At 46.3% G+C, this 26,498-nt stretch overlaps 1 protein-coding gene across 3 annotated transcripts; it reads right to left on the minus strand.

The window, feature by feature from the left end:
• Positions 1–347: 347 nt before the first annotated feature.
• Positions 348–26,484, minus strand: Traip (TRAF interacting protein). 3 transcript variants are annotated; one of them, XM_087186096.1, is made up of 17 exons: positions 25,610–26,484; positions 25,188–25,299; positions 19,839–19,896; positions 19,242–19,325; positions 18,308–18,374; positions 16,918–16,957; positions 16,212–16,339; positions 14,929–15,023; positions 14,368–14,481; positions 11,408–11,495; positions 10,575–10,664; positions 9,815–9,903; positions 6,217–6,372; positions 4,410–4,458; positions 4,020–4,169; positions 3,869–3,919; positions 348–3,662 (listed from the first exon to the last, which is right to left on the minus strand). In XM_087186096.1, the coding sequence occupies exons 5-17, from the start codon at positions 18,347–18,349 to the stop codon at positions 3,543–3,545; spliced, it is 1,212 nt and encodes a 403-aa protein (XP_087042222.1). In that variant the 5' UTR covers positions 18,350–18,374; positions 19,242–19,325; positions 19,839–19,896; positions 25,188–25,299; positions 25,610–26,484; the 3' UTR covers positions 348–3,542. The 3 variants fall into 3 exon arrangements, with proteins under 3 accessions (XP_087042222.1, XP_021120347.1, XP_004834115.1); XM_021264688.2 differs by lacking the exons at positions 18,308–18,374; positions 25,188–25,299 and having other exon boundaries at positions 4,020–4,082; XM_004834058.4 differs by lacking the exons at positions 18,308–18,374; positions 25,188–25,299.
• Positions 26,485–26,498: the final 14 nt, after the last annotated feature.

Raw genomic sequence — 26,498 nt, forward strand, 5'->3', positions numbered from 1 at the left:
TAGTGTTGGCACTTTGTGATAAGTAGGTTTTGGGTTGCAGTTTGATCACTCATCTCTAAATAGTTTGCCCTAGAGTTTCAGACCCCACCATTATGTATGACCATACTCTACAGTGTTTTGACCATTGTAGCTTTGTAGTAAGTTTTTAATTTGGGAAGAACTTTTCCCTTTGTAATGTTTTGGCTATCTGGGACCTCTTTTTCCATTTTTATAAGAAAAGGCCATTGATAGTTTAATATGGATTATATTGAATTTGTTGACTGGATTTTGATGTGCTGGAATCTCCTTCTGAAGGTGGTTTCCAGGTTTTTTCCATTTCGAACAAAGAACTGAGTGAAACAAACAAAAACAGTGGCAAAGTTTCATTTATTTGAAAAGTGAGGGGTAAGGGAGGAACTGGCTCTACAGAGTGAGCTTGGGTGGAATAAAAGAGGAAAAAACCTAAAAACCAAAATAAAATAAAAATATAAAAGTATGTCCTGGGGCCAGAGGGCAGGCTACTGTGAGCAAAGCCACAATAGTCCGCTTTCAATGGAGTCATTTCCTTTTATTCATTTCACATATTGCAGGTTCTCACACAGAATCTTGAGAATTGTCATGTGTGTGTCTTGGGATCTGATCCCTTCCCAGCCAGTCTAAGCTATGCCCTGTCTCCTGTCTCATCAGCTACTTGGGAGATTGAGGCACAAGGATCACAAGTTTAAAGCTAGCCTGGAAACTTAATGAGACTTTGTCTTAAAAATTTTTTTTAAATTAATTATTCGGGGCCGGGGATTCAGCTCAGTGGTTCCTGTGCCTGCCTCATAAGCACAAGGTCCCGAGTTTGATCCCCGGTACAAAAAAAACCAAAAAAAAAATTAATTCTTTGGGGCGGAGATTTAGCTCAGTGGTTCCAGCACCTGCCTTGGAACCACAAGGTCCCAAGTTCGATTCCCGATACCAAAAAAAAAAATTAATTAATTAATTCTTCTAATCCAAAAACAAGATGTCTGAGACAGACAAGCATCTGAGCTTCATTTTTCCCTGCGCCAGCTACAGCGGGGATGTGGCTTGGCCAACAGCTGTCTACCCTTTCTCCTCGCTTTCCTTTCCTTCCCCTTGTATGCCAATGGACTGGGACAGTTGGGTTCAGTGTCCTCCCTGGCCATCAAACCACCATTCTCCACTCTAATGTAAGTGTAACCAGGAAGGCAGTGTGGTGCCTCTCCACTACTTCCACCACTTCACACCATACTATTGCAGTGTTGTTTGTTTTTGAGACAGGGTCTCACTATGTAGTTGAGGCTGTCCTCGAATTCCCTGTGATCCTTCTGCCTCACACTCCGAAGTGCTGGGATTACAGGTGTGTACCACAATGCCCAGCTATACTGTTCCAGTTTTGATGGAAAGAGCGTCCTGGAGTGGCTAAGGTCAGGAAAGGAGGGATCTGGGCCCCTTATTTGCATACCCAACATTCACAGCAAGCCTTCAAGAAGATTCCCTGGTTTCAGCCTTCACCCTCACTGGAACAGGTCTGCAACTGCTACATAAATAGAACTTCCTAGACACTTTTGGTTTTAGTCTAGGAGGCCTTGCTTCTCTGTACTAGCGCCATTTTGCTGCAGCACAGGCCCTGTTAAAATAAACACTTACTTTGGTGTTCCAGTAAACCTGCTCTTGATTCATTTCTCAGGTAGTGTGGACTGAGCAGTTAAGTTTCCAAAGAAAGACAAACACTCAGAGCTGTTAACACTAAAGAGCTCCAGAGAGCAGCAGATGGCAGAGACCAGCAACTGGTAGAACTGACCTACCGCCAGCAACAGCAGTGACCAGCAGCTAGCTGTCAACTAATGGCATCCATCACTATTAGGACTGCTAGCAGCACTGTGCTTTGTTGATTCACAATTTCCGTCTAAAGTGAGTCAAAGAATGCCAGGCTGAATGGCAACATTTCCATATATTTAGGTCAGTCTTGTTTTTTTTGGGAGGGGGGCGGTGTACCAGGGATTGAACTTGGGACCTTGCACTTTCAAGGCAGGCACCAGAACTACTGAGCTAAAACCCCAGCCCTAGGTCAGTCTTGTTTTTTGGGTTTTGCTCACTTTTCGGTTTTCAGGGTTTTCTGGGCGGAGGGGATCATCATCCCTATTTGTAAAACTTTTTCATTATCCCAAACTCTTATCATTAAGCAGTGACTCCCCAATTTCCCCCCTCTCTAGTCCTTGGTATCCTCTATTTTACTTCTGTCTCTATGAACCTGCTCATTCTAGATACTTCATATAAGTAGAATCATACAGTAGTTCTTTTATATCTGGTTAATTTCATTTAGTTGTCATAAGTTCTTAACCAATATCCTGATTCATTAGATCCTCACTCCTGTGAGGTTGGTACTGGTACTCTTGTCCCCACTTTATAAAAAAAGCCGAGCACAGAGTAGGTAACTTACACGAGAACACTCAGCAGGTGAAGTGCTGGCAGCCAGCTTCTACTCTTCAGTCTGATGCTGCACTGACCCTTACTACACCTCGAATCATGTCAGCCCCATAACTAAGAGCATCACCTCCTTTCCCTATACCCTAATGTTTCTCTAGATTTACTAGAAAGTAGCTGGTCACCTTCAGCCTAAAGCATTCACTCACACTCCCTGTTCCTCTCATCCCTGTGCCAACCCATGCTGGGCCCTGGGTAAACTCTTGTTCAATAGCTGGAGAGGGAGGTTTAGGGGGTCCCGGCCAGGCTAGGGGTCAAGCAGGGAAGCACTCTGGGAGAAAGTGCCCCTAAAGGCAGGACCTGAAGCCTCACAATTTGGCCACTGGTAATTTGTTGTGCTTGCTATGAGTGTCCTATATGGAGAGATCTTGGTTCTACTTTTGAGGATCTACTTTCCTCCTTATGGCTTGTGGGCTATGTCCTGGTTAGACTGGGGAAAACGGCAGTGCTCTCATTCTTGCTAGAGTCTCTTTAGCCCTCTGAGAGTTCCCACACCTAGTGATGAAACTGCTAGGTCTGAGTCTAGGTGATGCTCCTACATTAGAAAGTCATCCCAAGCAGCTTTCCAAAATCTCAATGGAAATTTATACTCCCAGAGCCAGGAAGACAATCTTTTGTTATTTTCCCCCATCCTCTCCCTACCACCACCCTCTATCTACCACTCTGCTTGGCCCATGCCGTGCTTAGCATTAAGCCAGGGCAGAAGGAAGCTCTGGCTAGGTTGCTTGAGAAACCTCAGTACTTCTGTCCATACACACAATCAATATGTGACTGTGGTCTCCAGGACCAGAAGAAACTCAGCCAACTGATGATCATTGCTATAAACAGGAGCTTAAAACAAGGAGCCAATCAAAATTGTATGGACTCTTTAAAGATAAGCCCAGTGTTGTGGGGTAAGGCAGGATGAGCACAGGAAGTAGTCTCTTTGTCTCATTCGAGGCTTTGTCTGCTCGTCTGCCCTTGCTCTCAGGGCTAGACCTGAAAGAGGCCATCCCCTAAAAGATCCCTGGCCTGGCCAGTTCTTGGTCTGCTTGTTGGAGGCATGTATCTGGCTACTGCTCAGACTGTTCTCTTTACCACAGGAAGGTATCCAGCTTGGTCTGAGAGGGAGGCTGCACAGTCTTTACCCTCACTCTCTGCTTAGTCTTGGCCTTAGGCTTAATTGGCAGTGGGTGGATCACGGCTGTGTCAGTCTGGAGGAGATGTTAAGGAAGAGGCTTGGAGAGAGTACTGGAGTGTAGGTTAGAAAAGGTTCAGACCTGGGGTGGACAGTTCTACTACAATGAACAAGGCCCAGCTCTGCACACCTGAGGCTGCAGGGATTCATAGTCTGATGTCTAGGAGTGTGTGGTGTAGGCTACACAGCTCAGCCCAACCCACTGCAACAGAACAAGGATACAGGTTGAATGAATTTTGTCCGGCCCCCAAGGCCATCAAAGCCTGTTCTTACCTAGGGCAGAAGAAAGAGATGAGTGGACCAGGCTAATGGGCTAGGGAGCTGCCTACTTTGAGATGGCTGGAAACTGTCACTTGTGGGAAGCCACACTTACCACATCTGTGCTGCGACAGGACTCTGCTATGGTCCTCTTGGGCTGTTTCTGACCCAGGATTGCCTTTTGGATGAAGACAGGAAAGGCACGAGCTAGTTCCTCATCTGGCTCTCCTACACAGCGCTGGCCACCCAGAGAGAGCTGGGACTCCTGCAGGGGAAACCCCAGAGCTAGTTTTGAAGAGTCAAGTGGAAGCAAAGTAGGGAGGGCAGTGGCGGCAGAACAAGATCAGGATCTCTGGTGCCTCACCAGGAGGCAGGAAAGATAATAGGGTTACAGGGGTGGTTCGAAGGTATCTCAGACCTGGGCCAGGGGAGAGGGCTCTGATAACACTCTGCCCCCCCAGGGTTGGATGGTGACTACCTGTACTTTTTTCTCGCAAGCCCCTACCTGTGTGGAAACTTTGGGCATCTTCCTGTGGATGTCTTGAACAGGAGAGCTACAAGAGTGAAACACAAAGGCAAGGGTTGGGAAAACAAAACATAAGGGCCAGCATATGTCCTTAAGGGAGCCACCAAGTGGCATGGTGCTGTCATAGCTGTGCTCTGGGACAGGCGCCAGTGGGAAATGTTTCAGTGGTATCCACCCTAAGTGCAGATCTGTGAACAGCTGGACAGAAGAGTGGCTGAGTCAGGGTAAGCTAGAAAATGTCCCAATCTTGTGGCTTCACTGCAATGCTCCCCAAGTGCTTGGGTACCTCATTATGTTCTAGGCTCTACATGGGGCTGGGGAACCCGAGCAATTCATCACAGCAGAAGTCCAGTCATGCCCTAATACAAGCAGGAGGCATCCAATGAGCTCAGGCCTAGTCCTGCCCACACAGAGAGGGGACACAACCTTAACGAGACCCTCAGTAAGTTAGCCACTTAGTAAGGTAGCCCAGAGTACTCTAAGGACACTAGGTCAGTCCATCACCCTACAGAATGTGTGCAGGGAAGGTCTGAGGCAGAACAGAGATGGCCCCAGGCCTAGCTTCTTACTTCCAGCCCCAGAACTGGGCACTGTTTCCAATTCCTGGGGGCCCTAGCAGCTAGATACCCTCTCCTGGTATTTCTCCAGGTGAGTGGGAGAATGTTGACCTATAGCTGGTCTTGTTTATTTTCAAGACACAAGAGGAGGCCCAGAGCAGGGGCTGGTGACTCTGGACTCCTTCACTTCAGCCTCTTTAACTTGTGTTAAGGCCATATGACAACCCTAGGAAGACTCTCTACTTGCTACAAGTCTAGCTTTGGGGAGGCTGAGTGGGTTAAAGGCATTCTATGCACCTTCACTTTCCCTCCAGGCCCTGAAGATGACAGCAGTATCTCTAAAACACTTGGCAGCCTGAAGACCCTGGTAACCACCTTCAACCTTAAGGGCTGAAGAGGCAATGGAAGGAAGCCAGGGTATGGAGCAGGCAATGAAGGGTGCCCTGACTGAAGCCCACAAGCCCTGGGTTTGGTTCTTCCCATTGTTACCAGGCTCAAGTGCTATGGTTTGAGTGTTTATACCCAAGGTCGGCAAGCGGCGGCTTGCCCTCTTAACCTCCATTGCCCACTATCTCAACTTCCTTCTCTCATGCCCAATCTTAAATTAAGAAGAAACCTGCTCAGCTCTAGATTTCTGTTACTTGAATAGCACATTCCTACATGTATAAAGGGATGTAGTCTGTCTCCATGATGAACCACACTTGGTGTACCTAGCCAAGAAAACTGCCTTCCTTTTCCTAGTCCCACTGTGCCCCTAATACAGGTTCCACATGCCCCTTGCAGCCCCAGAACTCCTCTGGGCTACTCCCTTGGGTGGTGAGGCCCTGGGCTGCACAGTTTGAAATGGTCCTGCCTCAAGCATAAACCTCAGAGGTGTACAATAGAAAAGGAAGTTTAGAGTCCCTGGCTCGAAACTCTGGTGGGCAGGCATTCAAGGTATTGGAAGTACTTGCCCCAACACTTTATCAGCCCAGAGCTGTCCCTACTGGGATCCCTGCATTCTCTCTAATTCACACCCCAGTATATTACCTTGAAGGGTGACAGTGAAGACTAAGATAAGCAAGGGAAGGGCTTTACATAGATTTGAGGCCAGGGAAGAAGAGGTGGCTAGAACTGAAGTAATGGCTAAGCCCAGGCATCAACCACTCAGAGCCACCAGGGCAGGACCTGAAGAGATGTCTTAGCTGTCCCACTCCAGGTGGTGGACACTGCCAGGGACTGTCACTCACTGTGCCTTTTCCAAGCAGAGCTTCTTGGAGCGGCCATGCTGGGAACCAGAGGGCTGGGCTGGAGGGGTATTCACATCAAAGGTAGCATCAAGGTCAATGGCATTGTGGAAGGGTGGCCGGTGAAGCTTCGGTTTTAGCATCTCCACGGGGGCTGGGCTGAAGGCAGAAATGACCACAGTGGTAGCTCCAAGAGCCCTTCAAGCATAGGAGAGCTCAGCTCAATGGCCCAGATCCCACTCCTGACTCAGCTCAAGCCTTGACAAAGTCATGGGACAGTGAATATCAGAAAGACAGGAGACAAACAAAACCCAAGAAAGTGAGCAACAGACCGTTGCGCCTCGACCATGCAGCTTTATTTCTCAGACTGCAGTGCAAGGAGCAAGAGATGTTGCCATTGACTAATGGAGAGAGGGATGCTTCCCCATCCTATCAGAGTCATCTGCAAACCATTCCTAGTACATCTTCCTTCCTTTATGAGCTAGAGGCCTGTTTCCCTTTCTGCTAGGAGTCTACTTTCTTTCCTTCTCATCTTTTGTTTTTTTTGAGACAAGGTTTCACTATGCAGTCCAGGCTGGCCTCAAACTCATGGTGATCCTCCTGCCTCAGCCTCCGAAGGGATTTACAGGCATGCGCCACCATGCCTGGCATTCCCTCAAATTTCTTAAATAAGACATTTTTTCCAGGTACAGTGGTGCACACCTGTAATCCCAGCTACTGGTACTTGGGAGGGTGAAGCGGGAGGATAGCAAGTTCAAGGTCAGCCAGAGCAATTTAGCAAGACCTTGTTCCAAAATAAAAAATTAAAAGGGCTGGGAATGTAGCTTAGTGGTAGAGCACCCTTGGGTCTGATTTCCAGTAACACAAAAAAGAAAAACAAAAAGAAATTTCTTGGGCTAAGAGTGTGACTCTATGGTATATCCTTGGCCTAGCATGCATGTTGACATGGGTTTGATCTCCAGCCCTGGAAAAAAAAAATTCTTACAAATTCCTCCTAGATGTCAAGAGGAATAACATGGGTCTCTGTGAATGAAATTGAATATATTTCCAATGCTTTCCAAGGAGTATTTTATGTTATAGAATTACCAAAGTATCAAGAAACAAATCAAAGCCCTGAAATTACCCTCATGTGGCCTCATGATGTCTTTTTGTTTCCCCCCCCCTTGAGACAGGTTCTTACTATGCCCAGGCTAGACTCAAATTCCTGGACCTAAGAGATCCTCCTGTTTGGTCTTAAGGAACACACCACCATTCCCAGCTTCATGGGGTCTTCATTTGCACTGAAGCATAAGGCTAGAGGAGTAGCCATCTAGCTGGTGTCTGGCACCCCCTGGGCTGAAATGAATGAGCAATAGTCAGTAACTGATGGAATACAGATCGGGCATACACCAGCCCCTCAGAGCAATCTCCCTCAAGCATCCCCCATGGCTTCTATTGTTTTCTGAGGAAAATCAGTGCTACAAGTCTGATTTGAGAAGTCTCACAGAGCCTCGGCCTGCCTGCCACCAGCCCTCTCCATAAGCACACCCAGCTTGGTTGTGCCACAGGGCCTTTGCATTTGTCATCCTCTTTGCTTAGACTACTTGTTCTTCAGATCTACAAGTTGGTTTAAGAAATACACCAATCCATTGTGATACACTGAGAAAGCTTAAGGCTTCTTCAGAGCTACAGGCAGCACATCAGTTGTATCACAAAAGTTAGGCAGAAGCAGGGACTTTGAGGTCACATGTAGTTCTGATGGTCTTGCTATCAGAACACAAAGAACTGAGGCCATAGCTGCCACTGAGGGGTCAGCAACTTTTTTTTTTTTTTTTTGGTACCGGGGATCAAACTCAGGACCTTGTGCCACTGAGCTAAATCCCCGGCCTGGTCAGCAGCTATTTTTGAGAGACTGGCACCTTAGGGAAAGATCTGAACTTAGAATAGATTCTGTGGTTAAAAACAAACAAAACAAGAGCTAATACTGATGCCCAGAAAAAGCCTGGTACACATCAGGTTAACCGGGCTCCAACAACAACCTGGAGCACATCTGTTTCCCATGGCACCTGGAGCAGTAGAGGAGGGTGAGCTTACTCGTGCCCAGGAAGCTAAGGTAGGCTGTGCAGGGAGCTGATCCTTCAGTGTGGAGAGGCCCTGAGACAAAGGCAGAGGTGGGAAGGGAAGAAATGTTTTCCTCTAGTGGACAGTATAATTTGGCTTGCTCAATGAATGCCCTGAGGCATAGCACCAATGGTTCTGGGAGGTTTATGTGTATGTATGTGTGCACACGTGTGCATGCATATGCCTGCGTGTGGAGGGAAGCATGATGCCCAGAGCTAAAGAAGCTTCTCTGGGGCTGACATGCTGGGAAGACAGGAGAGGCAGACTCATGGGTCACAAATCTTACATGGAAGTAGTACAAGGCAAAGGTCTGGGAGGTGCTGCATGGGTCAGATGGGAAAGTGCTAGAAACTATTTGAATATGAGGAAGAGGGAATATGTAGAGTTGCCAAAAGACATGAAGAGGTGGATCAACCAGGACATGGTGGCATACACCTGTAACCCAAGCATTCTGGGAAGTTAAGGAAGAGGGACTGTAAGGTCAAGCCCAGTCATGGCAACTCAGTGACTCAGCAAGACCCTGTCTCAAAAATAATTTTTTTAGGGCCAGGGATTTAGTTCAGTGGTTCTGCTACCTGCCTCGCAAGCACAAGGTCCCGAGTTCAATCCCCGGTACCAAAAAAAAAAAAATTTTTTAAAAAGGTCTGGTGCCAGACGTGGTGGTGCACACCTGTAATCCTAGCACTTGGGAGGCTGAAGCAGGAGGACTGCTGTGAGTTTGAGACCAGCCTGGGCAACATAGCAAGGTCAAGGCCAGCATGAACTACATAGTAAGACCTTGTCTCAAAAAAAAATAAAAAATAAAAAATAAAAAAGGGCTGGGAATGTAGCTCAGTGCAAAGACCCTGGGTTCAATCTCTAATAGCTCTCTCTTACACAGACACACACGCACATGGCTTAAATAAAACAGTAGGAGGCTGGGGATTTAGCTCAGTGGTTCTGTTGCCTGCCTCGCAAGCACAAGGTCCTGAGTTCGATCCCTGCTACCAAAAAAATATAAAATAAACACTAGAACAGTGAGAGAAGTCTTCTAGCTTCCCAGCTGGTCCCCTCTGCAGGTAGGAGATGCTCTCAGCCAGACTTTCTGTGAAACACCAAGAGGAGGAATGGAGGCCTTCTCCAGGCAGGGACCCAGTCCCTTTATCTCCTGACTCCCTTTGCTGGCAGCTTTAAGTCCTGAGACAGAAAGGGGATTGCTTTAGAATGGGTGGTTTCAGAATTTGGGGCAGGCATAAGCATGTGGAGAACCACTCCATAAACACAGCACCCTGAGATACTTGTGCTCTTGCCCCATCCTCGGATGGCCACTTGGTTCTCTTTGGTCTCTCTTTGCTGGAGCTCAGAATTTGTCTCAAAGTTGCTTTCCAGCTAAGTCTTGGGCAGCTTTCAGAAGATCCATAAACCTTGGGCCACCTATACCACCAAAGCCAGGAGGAAAGACCCTTTTTAAGGAACCCTCCCAGCTTGTAACCACTGCGCCACCCCCAGAAGATCAACAAACCTCTCTAAAACCAGGCGGTTGACAGTCTCATTGGCCACTGGTGTCAGGTTCAAGGTTTCCTGTAACATCGTTAGCTTCTTTCTCAGGCTCTTGGGGAGGGAAAGTGAGGAGTGCAAAAGCTGAGTGCAGACATACTGTAGAGGACAGGCAGCATGTGGGAAGTGCGCTGGGAACAGAGCAAGACCTGAAGCCCAACACAGGCTGCAGAACCCCTCTCTGGGAGAGCCTTTCCTCTGGTGACCAAGGACCTTGGGAGGTAGGTGCACAATACATTGTTTTTGTTTTTGTTTATTTTGGTACCAGGGATCAAACTCAGGACCTTGTGTGCTTGCAAGGCAGACGGTGGCACCACTGAGGTAAATCCCTGGCCCATGGTGTGGAATACATTGTGAGGAAAGGCACAGGCTATAGACCAGACCGGGGTCAAATGGTACACTCTGTCCTACCCCTTGTCCCAGGAGGATCTGGGATCCCAGAACCACCACCACAGTCTAGTACATTGATTCTCAGGAAGAAACAACGAAGCCCTACTCTTTCTTTTCTTTTTTTTTTGGAGACAGGGCCTCACCATGTAGTTCAGACTGGCCTTGAACTTACTTTGTAGCTCAGGCTGGCCTCAAACTCATGCCAATCCTCCTTCCTCGGCCTCCTCCCAAATGCTGGGATTTAGGTGTGCGCCACTACATCCAGCTATCCAAGCTCTACTCTTAGAGGCACATAAACCACCCCTTATTCTCATCAAGCCAGGGACATCTCTCACCGTGATTTCCTTGTCAGCATTCTGCAAGTCCTTCTGAGCTGACTTTAGCTCCAGCTTGGTCTGATCCAATTCAGAGCAGACTGTTTGGAACTACAAGAAAGTATAGGGAGAGCTAGGTGTGGTGATGCATGCCTGTAATCCCAGCAACTGGAAGGCTGAGGTAGGAGGACTGTCCTGCATTCAAGGCCAGCCTGGGCTACACAGTGAGTTGAAGACCAGCCTAAACTACACAGGAAGATCCTGTCTCAAACAAAACAAACCACAAGAAAAGAAAGTATAGGGATTACAGGACAAGCCAAATAGTGGCTATATGCTCTTCCCTCTTCCTACTGGTACCCAGTTCATGGTCAGGGTAACTTAGTGTTCAGAAGAAACTAGGGGTTTGAGGGAGACCCCAGCCATCAGGGGCTAGGCTTCAATCTGGTAATGCATGTGTGGGGCTGCCCAGGAGTAAAAGTGCTCTCTGGACACTGTACCTTGTGGCTACATCATCTCAGAAGTGAAAACAGCTGACCCAGGAGCAACACTGAGCCTGGTATTAGGCCTCTGAGCTGTTACATTTGGTGCCTGTGTTCTCCAGTCAGCTGAGAGGTACCAGGAGCCAGGAAGAGAAGAAAGGAGCATGAGTGTGCACTGCTGGGGGGATACTTTCATGATCTGTTGCCCCAAGAGGACAAGCCACATGGTAAGAGACAATGCCCAGTAAGGACCAGTAACCAGTCCCTGTAAGCCAGCCACCAGGCCCATGGAGCCAGATATATTCTCAGGCCCCCTGGCCTAGCTCAGAAGATGAGTATGACAAAAGGGCCATCTTTCGCTCCTTGCACAGGTACCTTGTTTTTGGAGAGGACCAAGTCTTTCCGTAACTTGTCAGCCAGCTCCCCTGAGGCCTTCCGCACCTCTTTCAGATTCTCATATTCTCTGCAAAAAAAGCCACAAAAAAGAGATGCCAAGTGAAAATGGCCATACTTCCAAAACTGCTATACAGATTCAGTGCAATCCTGACTGAAATTCCAACAATATATTTCAAAGAACTAGAGAAAACAATCCAAAAATTCATTTGGAACCAGAAGAAACCTAGAATAGCAAAAGCAATTCTAGGCAACAGAGACATGGCTGGGGGTATCACAATCCCCAACTTGAAACTATACTAAAAAGCCACTGTGATAAAAACAGCATGGTATTGGCAAAGAAACAGACCCGAGGATCAGTGGAATAGACTAGAAGATCCAGAAACAACTCCAGACATACTCAGCCACCTCATCTTTGACAAAGGAGCCAACCACACTCACTGAAGGAAAGATAGCCTATTTAATAAATGGGGCTGGAAAAACTGGATTTCAACCTGCCAAAGATTAAAACTAGACCCATATCTATCACCACGCACTAAACTAAAATTGAAGTGGATTAAAGATCTGAATATTAAAACAGAAACACTAAACTTGCTGGAAGACAATTTAGGTACAACTCTCAAAGACATTGGCATAGGAAAAGACTTTATGAACAAAACCTCAGTAGCACAAAGAATCAACAACTGGAATCTCATCTTATTAAAAAGCTCTGTACTGCGCAAGCACAAGGACCCGAGTTCAATCCCTGGTACCAAAAAAAAAAAAAAGAAACCGAAAAAGCTCTGCACTGCAAAAGAAATCACCAACAGAGCTAAGAGACAACCTACAATGTGGGAAAAAATTTTTACCAGCTGTTCCTCAGACAAAGGTCTACTATCTAGAACATATAATGAACTTAAAAAAATCAGACCCCCCCCAAATATAAAGACCCAATTTAAAAATGGGCATCTGAAATGAACAGACATTTCTCAGACAAAAAAGTAAAAGCAGCAAATAGACATATGGAAAAATGTTCAACATCACTGGTCATTCAAGAGATGCAGATGAAAACAACACTGAGATTCCACTTCACCCCATAAAGAATGGCTGCTACCAAGAAATCAGCCAATAACAAATGTTGGTGGGGGTGTGGGGAGAAAGGAACGCTTCTCCATTGTTGGTGGGAGTGCAGACTGGTGCAACTGCTGTGGAAATCAATATGGAGATACCTCAAAGAACTAGGACTAGAGATCCCATTTGACCCAGCTATTCCCCTGCTGGGTATCTTCCCAAAAGAATTAAAAGAATCATACCACAGCGATATATGTGCAACCATGTTTATAGTGGCACAATTTGTTTGTTTGTTTTTTTGGTACCGGGAATTGAACTGCCGGAACCACTGAGCTAAATCCCTGGCCCTAACAGTGGCACAATTTGTAATAGCTAAAGTTTGGAAACAGCCCAAGTGCCCATCAACTGGAAACTGGATAAAGAAAATGTGGTTTTTTAATAAAATGAAGTACTACTCAGCCATAAAGAACAACAAACTAGACATTTATAGCTAAATGGATGCATATTGAGGCCATACTCTTAAGTGAAATAAATAGGACACACATGTGTAAATACCAAATAGTTTCTCTGGTGTGAAAAACTTAAAGAGTAAATAAGGATTAAAATGATTAAAATGAATAACTGATAATTTGAAATAGGAAGAAAAAGTCCAAAGGGGTAGGGGAAGTGAAAGGGAAAGGGAAAAGGAAAGAAGGGAAAGGAAAAATTACAAGGAAAAAATGGAAAGAAAGTCTTTGTAGAGGGAAGTGTGGAGGGGGTGAAGGGAGAACAGGGAATGGGGAAAAAATAAGAACCAAGATACATCATGTACAGGTACAAGTACCCAATGATAAATGTAAATGTATAGTACACCTAAAATGTACCAATAAAAGAATTTAAGGAAAAAGAAAAAAAAAGAGATGGCAAAACATGACATTTTGACAGGCAGAGGCAGCCACAATACCAGTCTAACACAAGGATTCATCAACTTCTCAGCTTAGCCTGGTTCCCCTTTTCATACCTGAGCCCAATAGGGTCCAGGTGGCACTGTGGAGGATCCTGCACAGAATGCAAGAAGGCCTGGTGACACAGATCCCCACCTGGCCTGCAGTCATGGATGACTTGACAGAAAGTCAAGTACAGGGTGTACAGGAAGCTCTGGCCTCACTAGAGGGCCCCCTACACCACCTGATCCCTACAGGAGGCATTTTGTACCCTCTGCTTGTCAGCAAAGTGGCTTCTTTTCTACTACCCTCACACCACCATAGTGAAGAATATGAGCAGTTTCTGATCTAGTTCAGGCAAGGTCAGTAATAGTACTAATGGGAACAGCCCAGATGCCTACAAAGGGGATTACAGCTTGGAGAGCTATCTCAACTCCATAGAAACAACACTTATAATTCACTGCAATTCTTTTTTCGTTTTTTGTTTGTTAGTTTGGTACCAGGGATCGAACTCAGGACCTTGCACTTGCGGGGCAGGTGCAGTGCCACTGAGCTAAATCCCCAGCCCTCGTTTTGTTTTTTTTGAGACAGGGTCTTACTATGTAATTCAGGCTGGCCTTAAACTCACTATGTAGCCCAAGCTGCCCTGGAATTTGCAGTGATCCTCTTGTTTTAGCTTCATGAGTGCTGGGATTACAGGCCCGTGTCACCATGTTGCAATTCTTGCAACAGTCCTACGAGGCATGCCTATTACTAGCTCCATGCAGGAAAGTGAGGGTCACAGGCCAAGAAACTGGCTCCAGGTCACACAGCTGGTAAGAGGCAGAGTCAGAGTTCAAGTAAAGAGAGGATAGTAGTTATACAGCTTGCCCCTTGACTCCATCTGCTTTACAAAAGTAGGCAGCAAAGGCATGGCTACAGTCTCATGGCCTAGCTCCTGGACTTGCTAAGGGCACCCAGAGTACGTACTTCTTGAGAGATATACAGTACACAGCCAGCTGTTCCACCGCTGACTGTCCCACACCCATGTCTCGAATCATTTCTTCCACCTCAGGCCGCTGGCTCTGGAGTAGGAGCTCAATCCTGAAAAACATACCCGGCCCATGGCATTTAAAATCTGAAGGCTGATGGTTAGTCTGCTTTCCTTTGCTGCCGTTGCTATAGCAACAGCCTGAGCTGCTAGGATGCTTTAGCAGGTGGGTGTGCCCGAGGAAAGGCTCCACAGCAGAGCTGAGCACAGCTCCAGGATGCTGCTGAGGAAGAAGAGATGCTGACAGAGGACCTCAAGGTCAGGGATTTTCTGTAGAGAGGTTCCTGGAGGGAAAGATCTGGGTATAAGTAATGGGGAGGAAGGAATGTGGCAATCCCCCTTCCCCATGGAAAATAGAGGGATCTACACAGGTAAAGCAAGGAGACTTTGCCCATGTGTTGCTGGTCTGAACTCTCCACTTCCTGCTGCAGTCCTGAGAGCCATCCCACCTTTGGGCCATCAGCAGGAAGGCACAGTATAGCTGCCAGCTCCACACTTACCGTTCCATGGCCTTAATCTTGTTTCTAAGTCGGCGGGCCTCCTCCTGTGCTTGTTTAGTCTCATCCTGCTGCTGCTCCAAGTATTTCATCTGCTTCTGAGGACCAAACACACCCATACACGTTGCTTGGATGTTTCCAGGAGCTATGGCTGAAGTCAGTGGGAGTACGTTGCTTTAGTGCTACCTGCACTATTGCACTATCTTTTGAAAATGCTGATAACTATATATCTCTAAATCCCAGGATAATATATGGGCTCTACTCTTGTCCCTGCTTTTCTAAAAGGCCATAGGCTAGTTGCTGCTTCATGTCTGTGTCTTCTTCCTCTGAGATATACCTTACCATAGGCACAGTTCACTGCCAGCCCCATTCTGGGCTGACTGCATTCAGTGGTGTAGGCCTCATGGTACATGTTGTACAGGTAGCTGAATAAGTCCAGAGGACAAACCCAGGCCTCACCATCAACCATGAAGACCCATGGACAGGTTCCAATATGAGCCAGGAACAGCTAGCCAGGCTGTCCTTAGCATAAGACCACTCCATCTCTGACCTGAGAATGCCATCAGAGACTTCTGCTCTGTAGCCAGATGCAAGTTGGTTCCCTCCCACTGGCCAGGCCATGTAATCCAGCACAGCCTTCAAGCAGGAACAGAGAGAATGAATATCCTGGGCCCTTTGTTCACAAAGATGGCTCCTTTTCCCTTTCAAATGGCATCCAGCAAGGACTGCTCCTGTCTACAAGGCCAGAATATCAATTGTGGGTTCAGATCAATCACCTCATGCCCCTTAGAGAGCAAGAGGCTCACCAAGCCAGGATGATACATTTGGGTCTAGGCTGTTTGCTCTACAGGCTTTGATCTGCCTGGTCAGCTCAGCACAGGCAACTTCAAAGGCGCTTGCTCTTCCCTGGGATTCTGTTTGATCTCGCTCCAGAGAGCAGCCTAGACTGGAGTGCTAATGGAAGGTTCTTCGGGCTGGCATCACCAATGGAGTATGAGCCACTTTTGGAAACATGGCCTAGCCTCACTGAGGTCTTAATTGAACATTTCTCCTGAAGTGTTGGGAAGGTCACACTTCTCCAAGCACAGCCAGTATGACTTTTTCTTGTAAGCCAGATGTGCACAGGATAGGAGGGCCTGGGGAAGAAGCCATTTGCTTTCACTTCACAACTACAAAAAGCAAGGCACTGACTGAGGCAGAACCAGAAGAGAAACCCAGAATGGTGAGCCCAGAGCTGAGGGTCTACTTCCCCACCAACTCTATGCTGGCAAAATGAGGGGACCTACTTTGAGTGTGGAGCAGAGCATCTCAGCCTTGTCTAAGGCATTCTGCAGAGATTCCACAGTGGCGTTGCGTTCTTCCAGTGTGTCCCGCAGAGTGTCAATGATAACCTGGCTGTCTCGTTTCTCCTTCTCTGGAGTTGGGTGGGTAGATGAAAGATTAGGCCCATCTGCCCATCAGCATGAAAACCTGGGCACCTGAGTTCCAGCTCCTCATCCCTGAGCCAGGTAAGGATTAGGCTCTGGCCACAAAGTTGGGTGGCCTACTTCTCCCTCTGACATGTATCAACTTGGGGAGCTAAAAAGCCAGAGCCAGAGCCAAATCCTCTTTTTGCTGCTTAAACTATGTGGAAAGATTTCACTATTCTCCCTCTCTTCATTATTCCAGAACTCAAGCAGGTTCCTGTCAAAATCACCAGCTGAATCTTCTCTTGCAGATACTTTGTCCATCCAGTGGCCTCCTCTCAGCCTGGGTCCTGGCTCAGAAGCCCCACACTGAAAGAACAGGGTCACCGGGTCTAGGCAGACAGCATCAGTCATTATCCTTTTCTCTCCTTTTCTGGCAGTCACAAGAGCTAGCAATACTCTTGGACATACAAAGTAGGGGGAGCCCTTGGCTCTGCCAGAAAGTTAGAGGCCTTCCTCCTGGGGTCCCTTCCCCCAGCATCCAAGCGAGGGGCTTCTATGGGCCCTGTGTCTCTTGCTAACTCACCTTTCTGGGAAAGCTGGGCTTTGATATTGTCCAGTTCATTCTGCAAGACAATACCCAAAGTAAGTGACAGAAATGCATCACAACTCCCTCCACATGGCCTCCTGTAGGCAGTGAGGAGTTCTAGGATGGGCCAATAGAATTGTAGGTATAGGGAAGAATGCAGCCTAAAATACCTTAAGGCCGTGCTAAGCTGACAGTGAAGACGCAAGCATCGCTTTATCTCTATATGCCTTTTTAAAATGTAGGTAAAGGGCTGGGGATTTAGCTCAGTGGTTCCACCGCCTGCCTTGCAAGTGCAAGGTCCCAAGTTTGATCCCCGGTACCAAAAAAATTTTTAAAAATTAAAAAATAAATAAAATGTAGGTAAAGCCAGGTGTGATGGTGGTCCACACTTGCAATCCCAGCACTCTGGGAAGCTGAGGCAGGAAGATTACAAGTTTGGGCCCTGGACAACTTAGTGACTATCTCGAAACAAACAAAACAGGACAGTGCATGAGGATGTAGCTCAATCCAAGGACCTGGGTTCAATCCCCAGTACCACAAAATAAATAATATAGACATAGGTAAGATGGAAGAAACTACTCTCAGCACCAAGGTCCTGGGACAGGGAAAGGGAAGAACAGGAAAAAGGGAAGTGAAGCTGGGTCCGTGAATTAGTCCTGACAGCAGAGGCTGCCATTGCCTCCCTGGCCCTGCACTAGCCTCTCTCTCTCTGAGCATCAGCTATACTCACTAGGGACACAGAATAAGGATGACTGAGAACCTTGGGCCACCTGCTTGATACACAGTGTACCAAACCTTCCAGGCCCAGAATCCAATTAGGATTGGTAAGCAGGGCAGCTTTGCAGCCCTGGAGGAAACTCCACATGTACTAGGTTCTGACCAGTCTTATGTGAGGGGCCAGTGAGCCCCTCAGAGCCCTTGAATATGTTCCAGAGTCACTGCCACACTACTGAAAGGCTAAGGCAGAAGTGAATCCAGCTCCCATGTGGAAGTCCAGAGAACTCAACACCTCTGGGTGAAAGGTACCTACTCCATAACCAGGAAAACCAAAGTTTTGCAGAATTGAAACACTTGGTCAAGGTTGCATGGTGGTAGCTGGACAGAATTCAGGGAAACCTTCCTCTGGATCACCCTTCCAAGCTCAACAGGAGACTCAGAATTTGACATGTAATCCAAAGTACAGCCCAGTGGTTAGGTAAGCCCCTTGCTGTTAAAGTCTCCCCTAGGACTTGGGGGGCAGAGTCTTCTGTAGCTGAGCTGGTCAGTACAGGCTGAACAGCTGGCAGTGGAAGTCCTGGATAGGAAAGGAGATGCCGGATCTGCCTAAGGGCACATACCAGCTCAAGTCTGTGGCACCACTACACATAGCCCCTGGTCCCTTCCATACCCCAGCAGGGTGTCTTCCAGGCTTTTGTCCCAAACAACTCATGATGTTGCCTCCTTGTCTCACAGACCTGGTTTCAAAAGAAATGAAGCTGCCTTTGTTGCCTTCATCATAAGGAGAACAACACTTAAAAACTGGGAGCAGTTACCAGGACAAAAACATGCTGGCTCAAAAACACAAAATACTGAAGCAGTGAGATTGCAAGGACATCAGGACACTTGGGGCCATAGCCAAATAAACTGATCTGACAGATGCCCAGCAAATTAGCTCTCAGAGTCCAGGGATCGCCTGTGAACCCCAGTCCAACTTCCTCAAGAGCTTTCTGCCAATTCAGCTCTCTCATTAAAAAAAAAAGCAGCTAAATTTTAGATTTGGAGGGGAAATAGATGTCCAGGAAGAAACCTACTCATCCTTCCCAGCAGTGTTTCTCCCTCAGCTACAAATCTTGATTACAAGGGCTTTGTCCTCTATTACTGGTCTGAGGAAGACTCAGGCATCTGACTATATTCCAAGTTCCCCAGGTAATTCAGATGCACTGCTAGTTAGGGAATAGTGGGTTCACACATCTTTACTGCCCGGGGAGTAAAAGAATTTTCTAATCTGTCATTGACTGTCCAGCAGCAAAATGTACTGAGCAGGAAAGCTACAGATTCTTCATAAGGTAAGGGGACCTTGGAGAGTCACTCTGTCCTTTGGTTAGAATTGCTCCAAAATCCTAAGGGGAGGTCTCACAGTCAAGTGGTCCACTTTCCCCTTCAGTGTATTTCTTTGATGAATGCACCTCATTTTCACTTGTCCTCCATTCTCCTTACCCCTGCCCTGCAATCTCTACCAAGTCCTCCCTCCATAACCCCATCTCCATGCTCTAGGCCTCTCTCTGTGTAGAACTGGAAAATGGGTTCCCAGAGACTTTTAGAACGAGATCAATTCTGGGTACCTTTAAGAATTCCGCATCCAAGGCAGTCTCCTCCTCCTGGGCCAGGTCAAAGAAGAGTTTATTGATAATAGTTCTTTTGCCAACCTGGATGGGAGAACAATATAAAAGTATGACTGCTTAGAAGGGTCCTGGGCAAGAAGGAAGGGAATACAAGGGTCTGACTGCCTGCCAACATGCATGGTAGGTCTGTTCTTAGGCCTAACTTTTCAAAGTACATTTTTTGGAGTCAGAAGTCCTCTTCATCCCTGCAATTTTCCCAAGCTGGAACTGCTGGTTTGGTGGTTGCTGAAGTCATGCTGCTGCAGATACCTGTCACGTGTGGAGAAAAGATCCCTCCACTACAGGTATTGGGGCATTTTCTAGGCAGAAATGGAGGCCAGATATACTCAGGTAGAGACCAGCCCAGGGAACAAGTCTAGCTGCCAGCTACCTCTGGGTGTAAGGAGACATCCCAAGCAGCTCAAGGGCACTCGTGAGACTCAAACAAGCAAGGCAAAAAGGGTCAGATGTACTGCTCAGTTTCAGAGATCTTTCCACATTGATGCTTTATAGCAAGAAAGAGATGTCCAGGTGAGGTGGGCCACTCAATACCCTTACCTGGATTCGGCATTGTGGACAGGTCTGCCTTGGTGCTGTCTCAAACCACTGAATAAGGCTAGAATGAAAACCAGAACAACAGAGTGGTAAGCCCTGATGTGGCTGGGGACCCTGCTTCTCCTCAACCCAATGCCTGCCTCAGGGAGTTATGGCACCTCCCACAAGGCCTCACTAGTATTCAGCACTCAGACCAACTGGCCTGTAGGACTGGCCAGAAACTGTTCTGCCAACCTTCTGGACTTTGACTGGGTGGCAAGGTGGCAGTCAAAGCCCAGGATCTCTCAGAGATGGGGACTCTGATAACACCCACACTTTAAGATAGGACCCTAAAGACTATACTTTCAAGGTAAGTTGTAGTAAAAACAAAACACAGCCGAGCTTTGTATCATCCATCAACGTGGGCTAGCAACAACTCAGTCCTTAAACTTTAAGCAGTCCCTGCCAGGCATGGTGGTGGTGCATACCTGCAATCCCAGCACTCTCGGACTCTGAGTCAAGATGTCAAAAATTCGGATCAGAGCCTGTGCAAATTAGTGACTTAGCAAGACCCTGTCTCAAAATAAAAAACAAAAAAGGGCTGGGGATGTAGCTTAATGTGAAGTCCCTGGGTTCAATTCCCAGCACTGCAAAAAATAAATTTAATTAAATTAAAATTTTTTTTAAAGTAGTCTTCTATTAGTAGACTTTCCAACCTCCAGGGACTACAGAGAAACAAAGTCATCTCTGAAATATGATACCATCATCCAAGGCTCAAATTTTTCCTACAAATATATTTTCAAATATCATGTACAACATAGAATCATGGCTAACCACGGCCGGTACCACGCAAAGTCCTGAGTTTGATCTCCAGTACCAAAAAAAAAAAAAGGCTGGGGATTTAGCTCAGTGGTTCCGGCGCCTGCCTTGCAAGCGCAAGATACCAAGTTCAATCCCCAGTACCCTACCCCCCCAAAATATATATACACATATACATATATATATATATGATCATCATCATGGCTAACCAGGCACAGTGGAAAACTACAAAACAAAGAGAATGTATAAGTCAGCTAGGAACCCTATTATGAATCACAAAAACCTAACATTGAGGAACAGAAGTCAGACACAAAAAAAATTACATTTTGGGCTGGGGAGTTAGCTCAGTGGTGCCTCACCTGCCTGGCAGGCACAAGGTCCTGAGTTCGATCCCCAGTACTGGAAAAAAAAAAATTACATTCTGTATGATTCCATGTACATAAAAGAAAAATGTACACAAAATTCATTTATGCTCTCAAAGTCATGACAGCGGTTGCCTTTATAGGGGGGAGGAAAGGGAGAGTGGTAGAGGTCATTAGAAAAGCATATGTAGGGGTGGGGATGTAGGTCAGCGGCACCACGCCTGCCTTACAAGCACAAGGTCTTGAGTTCGATCCCTGGTACCAGGAAAAAAAAAAGCATAGTAGAGGTTTCAAGATTTGATAATACCTTCTTTGCTCCCTCTTTCCTTCTCTCCCTCCTTCCTTCCTGCTGTGCTGCGGCTCAAACCCAGGGCCTCCCTCAGGGCAAGCACTTGACCAGTGAACTACTCCCTTGGTTCAATATCCTCTTTCTTACTTTGAATTCTGACTGCATGGATGTGCTTGTTTATGAAAATTCTGCAATCACTTGTACTTTTCTGTAATTACATTCTACTTCAATAGAAAAAAATTTAAAAAGTAAACCATCATCCAGAGAAAAAAAGCACTATGAGCACAAACCAGAAGAACATGTCCACGAAGTCCTCATGTATTAGAATTGTCAATTACAGACCAAACACATTATGGTAAAAAATAAAAACCAAGTCTGAAATATCAGTACAGAATTAGCAACTAAATGGTGACAGCAAAATTTTAAAAGAATCCACTAAAGTTATGTGGCTTGAGCTCACGAGTTGGAGACCAACCTGGGAAACATAGTGAGACTGCATCTCAAAAAAGAAAAATAAGGACTGGGGATTTAGCTCAGTGGTTCCACCGCCTGCCTCGAAAGCACAAGGTCCCAAGTTAGATCCCCGGTACCAAACCCCGCCCCCCCCCAAAAAAAACCAAAGTCATAAATTCTTTTTTGTTTGGTTTTCTGTTTTTTTTGAGGCAGGAGTCTCACTATGTAGTTCAGGTGGGCCTCAAATTCATGGTGATCCTCCTGCCTCAGCCACCCGAGTGCTGAGATTACACACATGTGCCACCATGCCCAGCCAAAAGTCGCAAATTCTCAAACTAAAAACTGCCCAAAATTAAGAAGTCAAGTAGGCTGGGGATGTAGCTCAGTGGTGCCTTGCCTGCCTGACAAGCATAAGGTCCTGAGTTTGAGCCCCTGTACCACAAAAAAAAAGTCAAAAAGTGGATTTAACAGCAGTTTAAACACAGCTGAAGAACTGTAAACTCAAGGCCAAGTCAAAGGAAACATTTGATAAGAGATACAGAAAATAATCTGAGCAAGTCTAACACAGGTACAAATGGGAATTCTGGAAAGAAAATTATACATAGAATGCTACTACCATCACCAAAAAAGTGCACATCCTGATATCTAAAACTTGTGAATATGCCGTATTATGTGGAATTTTGTGATGAAGAGGGTTTTATTGTTGTTAATTTTTTTGTTTCTACGTTTTTGTTATTGTTTTGCAGTGTGAGGATTGAATCCAGGGCTTCCAGCATACTAAGCATGTGCTCTACCACTGAACCTCACCCCAACCCTTGAGATGGAGAGATTATCACAAGGGTCCTTATAAGAGTGAAATGGGCCAGGCACTGGGGTGTGCATATGTAATCCCAGAACTCTGGGAGGCTGAAGCAGGAGGATCACAAGTTTGAGTCCAGACTGGACAATTTAGTGTGACCCTTTCAAAACATAAAAACATCTGGGGATGTAGCTTAGTGTGAAGGCCCTGGGTTCAATCCCCAGTACCTAAAAAAAAGAGACAGAGACAGGAGTATCAGAGTCAGAAAGAGGCCATGAACCAAGGAAGGAAATTAAACAACACATTCTTAAACAACCAATGAGGCAAAGAAAAAAAAAATAAATCACAAAGGAAATTTAAAAAATACCTTGAGATGAATGAAACAATAATATACAACATACCAGAACAAGGGCCGGGGATTTAGCTCAGTGGTTCCGGCGCCTGCCACAAAAGTGCAAGGTCCTCATTTGGATCCCCGTTACCAAAAAAAAACACAAAACAAAAAAACCAGAACTTAGGAGATACAGTAAAAGAAGGGGTAGGAGGGGGCCAGGGATTTAGCTCAGTGGTTTCGCAGCCTGCTGCGCAAGTGCAAAGACTCGAGTTCAATCCCCAGTACCAAAAAAAAAAAAAGGACGCATGTGTAAATACCGAATAGTTTCTCTAGCATGAGAAACTGAAAGTGTAAATAAGGACTAAAAGGTATAATAGATAGTGTGAAATAGGAAGAAAAAGGGCAAAGGGGAAGGGAAAGTGAGAGGGGTAGGGGAAAGGAAAGAAGGGAATGGAGTTAATATGAGAAAAAGAAAAAATGGAAACAGTCTTCGTAAATAGGGAGAGATGGAGGGCTTGAAGGGAGAGCAGGGGAAGGGGGAAAAATAAGAACCAAGAGAGATTATGTAAAGGTGCAAATTTCCAATGATGAATGTCTTTATATTGTATAACTAAAATGTACCAATAAAATAAAATTAAAAAAAAAATGATACTCAAAAAAAAAAAAAGAAGCAAGGACTCAAATAAGTATTTGTACACCAACATTCACAGCATTATTCACAATGGCCAGATGTGTCAATAGACAAATGGGTAAACAAAATGTGATATACACATACAATGGAATACTGCTCAACCTTAAAAAGAAATAAAATTTTGCTAGATGAGGTATACCTATAATCTCAGCTACTTTGGAGGCTGAAATGGGCGTGTCACAAGTTTAAAGCCAGCCTAGGTATCTTAGTGAGACCCCTGTCTCAAAAATTTAAAAAGGGGTGGAAATGTAGCCCAGTGGTAGAGCCAGCACAAGATCCTGGATTCATCCCCAGTAGTGAAAAAATAAAAAATTCTGACACATGCTACAAGTAATATGAATGAACCTCAAAGACATAATTCTAAATGAAATAACCCTACCACAAAAGGACAAATATTGTATGATTCTACTTGCATGAGGTACTTAGAGCAGTCAAATTTATAAAGATGAAAAAGTAAAATAGCGTTTATTAGAGCTTTGGGGCAAGGGACAATTGGGAGTTATATTTAAAGGGTACAGATTTCAATTTGGGAAAAAAGATTGTAAAATAATGGTGATAATTGCACAACAGTGTGAATGTACATAATGCTACTGAATTGTATACTTAATAATTACAAAAATGGGGCCGGGGACTTAGCTCAGTGGTTCCGCCGCCTGCCTCGCAAGTACAAGGTCCCAAGTTTGATTCCCCGGTACCAAAAAAAAAAAAAGCAAGAAAGCCAGCCAGCCAACCTGTAATTCTAGCACTGAGGAAGCTGAGGCAGGAGGAGTGCAAATTCATGCCCACCTGGGCAATTTAGTGAAACCTTGTCTTAAAAAATAAAAAAATAAAAGCAGCTGGAGATGGAGCTCAGTGGTAGAGTACTCCTCGGTTCAATTCTCTGTAATGGGGGAGGGGGTGCAGCTGCTGTGGAAAATAGAATGGCAATTACTCAAAAAGCTAAGCATAGGGGGCTGGGGATTTAGCTCAGTGGTGCCGCCCCCTGCCTCAAAAGCACAAGGTCCTGAGTTCGATCGCCAGTACCACAAAAAAAAAAAAGCTAACCATAGAATTGCCGTATGTTCTAGCTTTTTCACACCCAAGTATATTTCCAAAATAATTGAAAACGAACTCAAATAGATGCATGTACAACAATGTTCATAGTAGCATTCACAGTAGTCAAGACGAAATAACTCAAGGTCTATCAACAAATGAACAGTTTAAACAAAGTTTTCCAAACAAGGAGCAAAACCCAGGCACCACCCTTTATGCCTTTTTCACAAATCCCCTGTAATTATTACTTCCCATCATTCTCAGTTGTTGTTCTGCCTTATATTCTTTTGCTGGGAGCTCTGAATTAGCCTGTCCACAACTGCTAGGAGAATCTTTCCCCACTAACTGAACACTCAACAAAATGGTCCTACATAGCAGGATCCCTTGATAGGGAAACATCTCCTTGCCCTTCCAGTAAAGCTCGGTTTGGTGGGTAGTGAATAGCATTGGGGTGTCTGGCCAATAAGGTGATTCTGGATACATCAATCCAAACCGTCAGGCAAACCACAATAAATCCCAGAAGCTACCAGGATTTTTGTTTATTTTTTTTCAGACAAGGTCTCGCTAAGTAGTTAAGTTTGGCCTTGAACTCACTATATAGCCCAGGCTGGTCTCAAACTCGCCGCGACCCTCCAGTCTCAGCCTCCCAGGTGCCAGGATTACAGGCGTGCACCACCAGGCTCAGAAGCTACCACTAGGTTTCTATCTTTAAGAAATAAAAGGGTTCGTTAATATGATGAAAATTAATCTCTGCCTAGGCTGATAGTTGTGAAGTCACAGCCCTGAACAGGTGATCAAAGCGTCGCCCCCCCCCGACCCCCCCGCAATTCCTCCTAGCTCGGATCAGCTATCACTTCCGCCTGACCCACTTAAGCACAGGGGAGGAAGGTCCCGTGGGGCTCTGCCTAATGAGGTTCTCATCACCTGTCTGGGCTGGGAGGATGAATTGCCTGCAGGCTTGACACCCCCCACCACTACCAGGGAGAACGCCGGCCCCCTACGCCACGGTCACTCACCACTGCAGGTGGAAAGTGTGGCCACAGTGAATGGCGGCCACATCACGGGAGTGGTCAAATAAGTCGGAACAAATAGTGCACAGCGCACGGATAGGCATGATGGCAGGATGCTAGTGGCCCAGGTAGCTAAGAAAACCACTACAAGTCCAGCTGCGTGGTCGCTCAACCGCCTCTCCGCTGGCTTCAAATTTGGCTCCACCGTGCGACTTCCGGGAGAGGGCCGGAAATGATGCCACCGAATCGGTGCTGCAACCTTTACTTCTTGTCCTGATTGGACAAACCCTCAGTGGGCGGAACTAGGGGCGGGGCCTAGTGGCCTCTGGGCTGTAGAGGATCCTGGGACAGAGTGCTGTAGCTGTCAAGCGTCTGTGGAAAGGACTGGAGCCACTGCTTTGGCTTGGCTTTGGAAAGCACCGACGCTGCCAGCTGGACCCTTTTCCCGGGCAAAGCCGGGTGTTATAGTCCCAAACCATAGCTGGTGGGAAGCGGGTGGAGCCTGGACTCCTCACCTGTTCTTTCTGCACTTCAGGACAGTCAAGACTGCTGCTGCAAGGGAATGGGGATGATGGCCCCGATGGGTCTCCAGGGCTCTGGGCAGAGCTGGACCGTGTGCTGGCACCCTGTAGTTCCCAAAATAAAGCCCCACGCTCTCAGCCTTAGGTTACAGGTAATCTTGGCAAGATGGACACATGGGTCCCAACTCAGGACACTCTTACGTTAACCTTGGTTTTATTCCACTAAGACGTAATAATCCTCAGGTTTGAAGATACCAGTGCCAGTACCCTAATTTAGACCTTAGCCCCCAGGATTCGTCATGCCTGGAACTGTAGTCAGGTTGCAATTTTGGATCAAGAGATACTTCAAAGACCAGGGACTAACAAACCCTTTT

Source organism: Heterocephalus glaber, unplaced genomic scaffold, assembly GCF_053883595.1.
Source record: "Heterocephalus glaber isolate CG9 unplaced genomic scaffold, H.glaber_assembly_v1.0 deba00001504, whole genome shotgun sequence".
Taxonomy (NCBI): Eukaryota; Metazoa; Chordata; class Mammalia; order Rodentia; family Bathyergidae; genus Heterocephalus; species Heterocephalus glaber.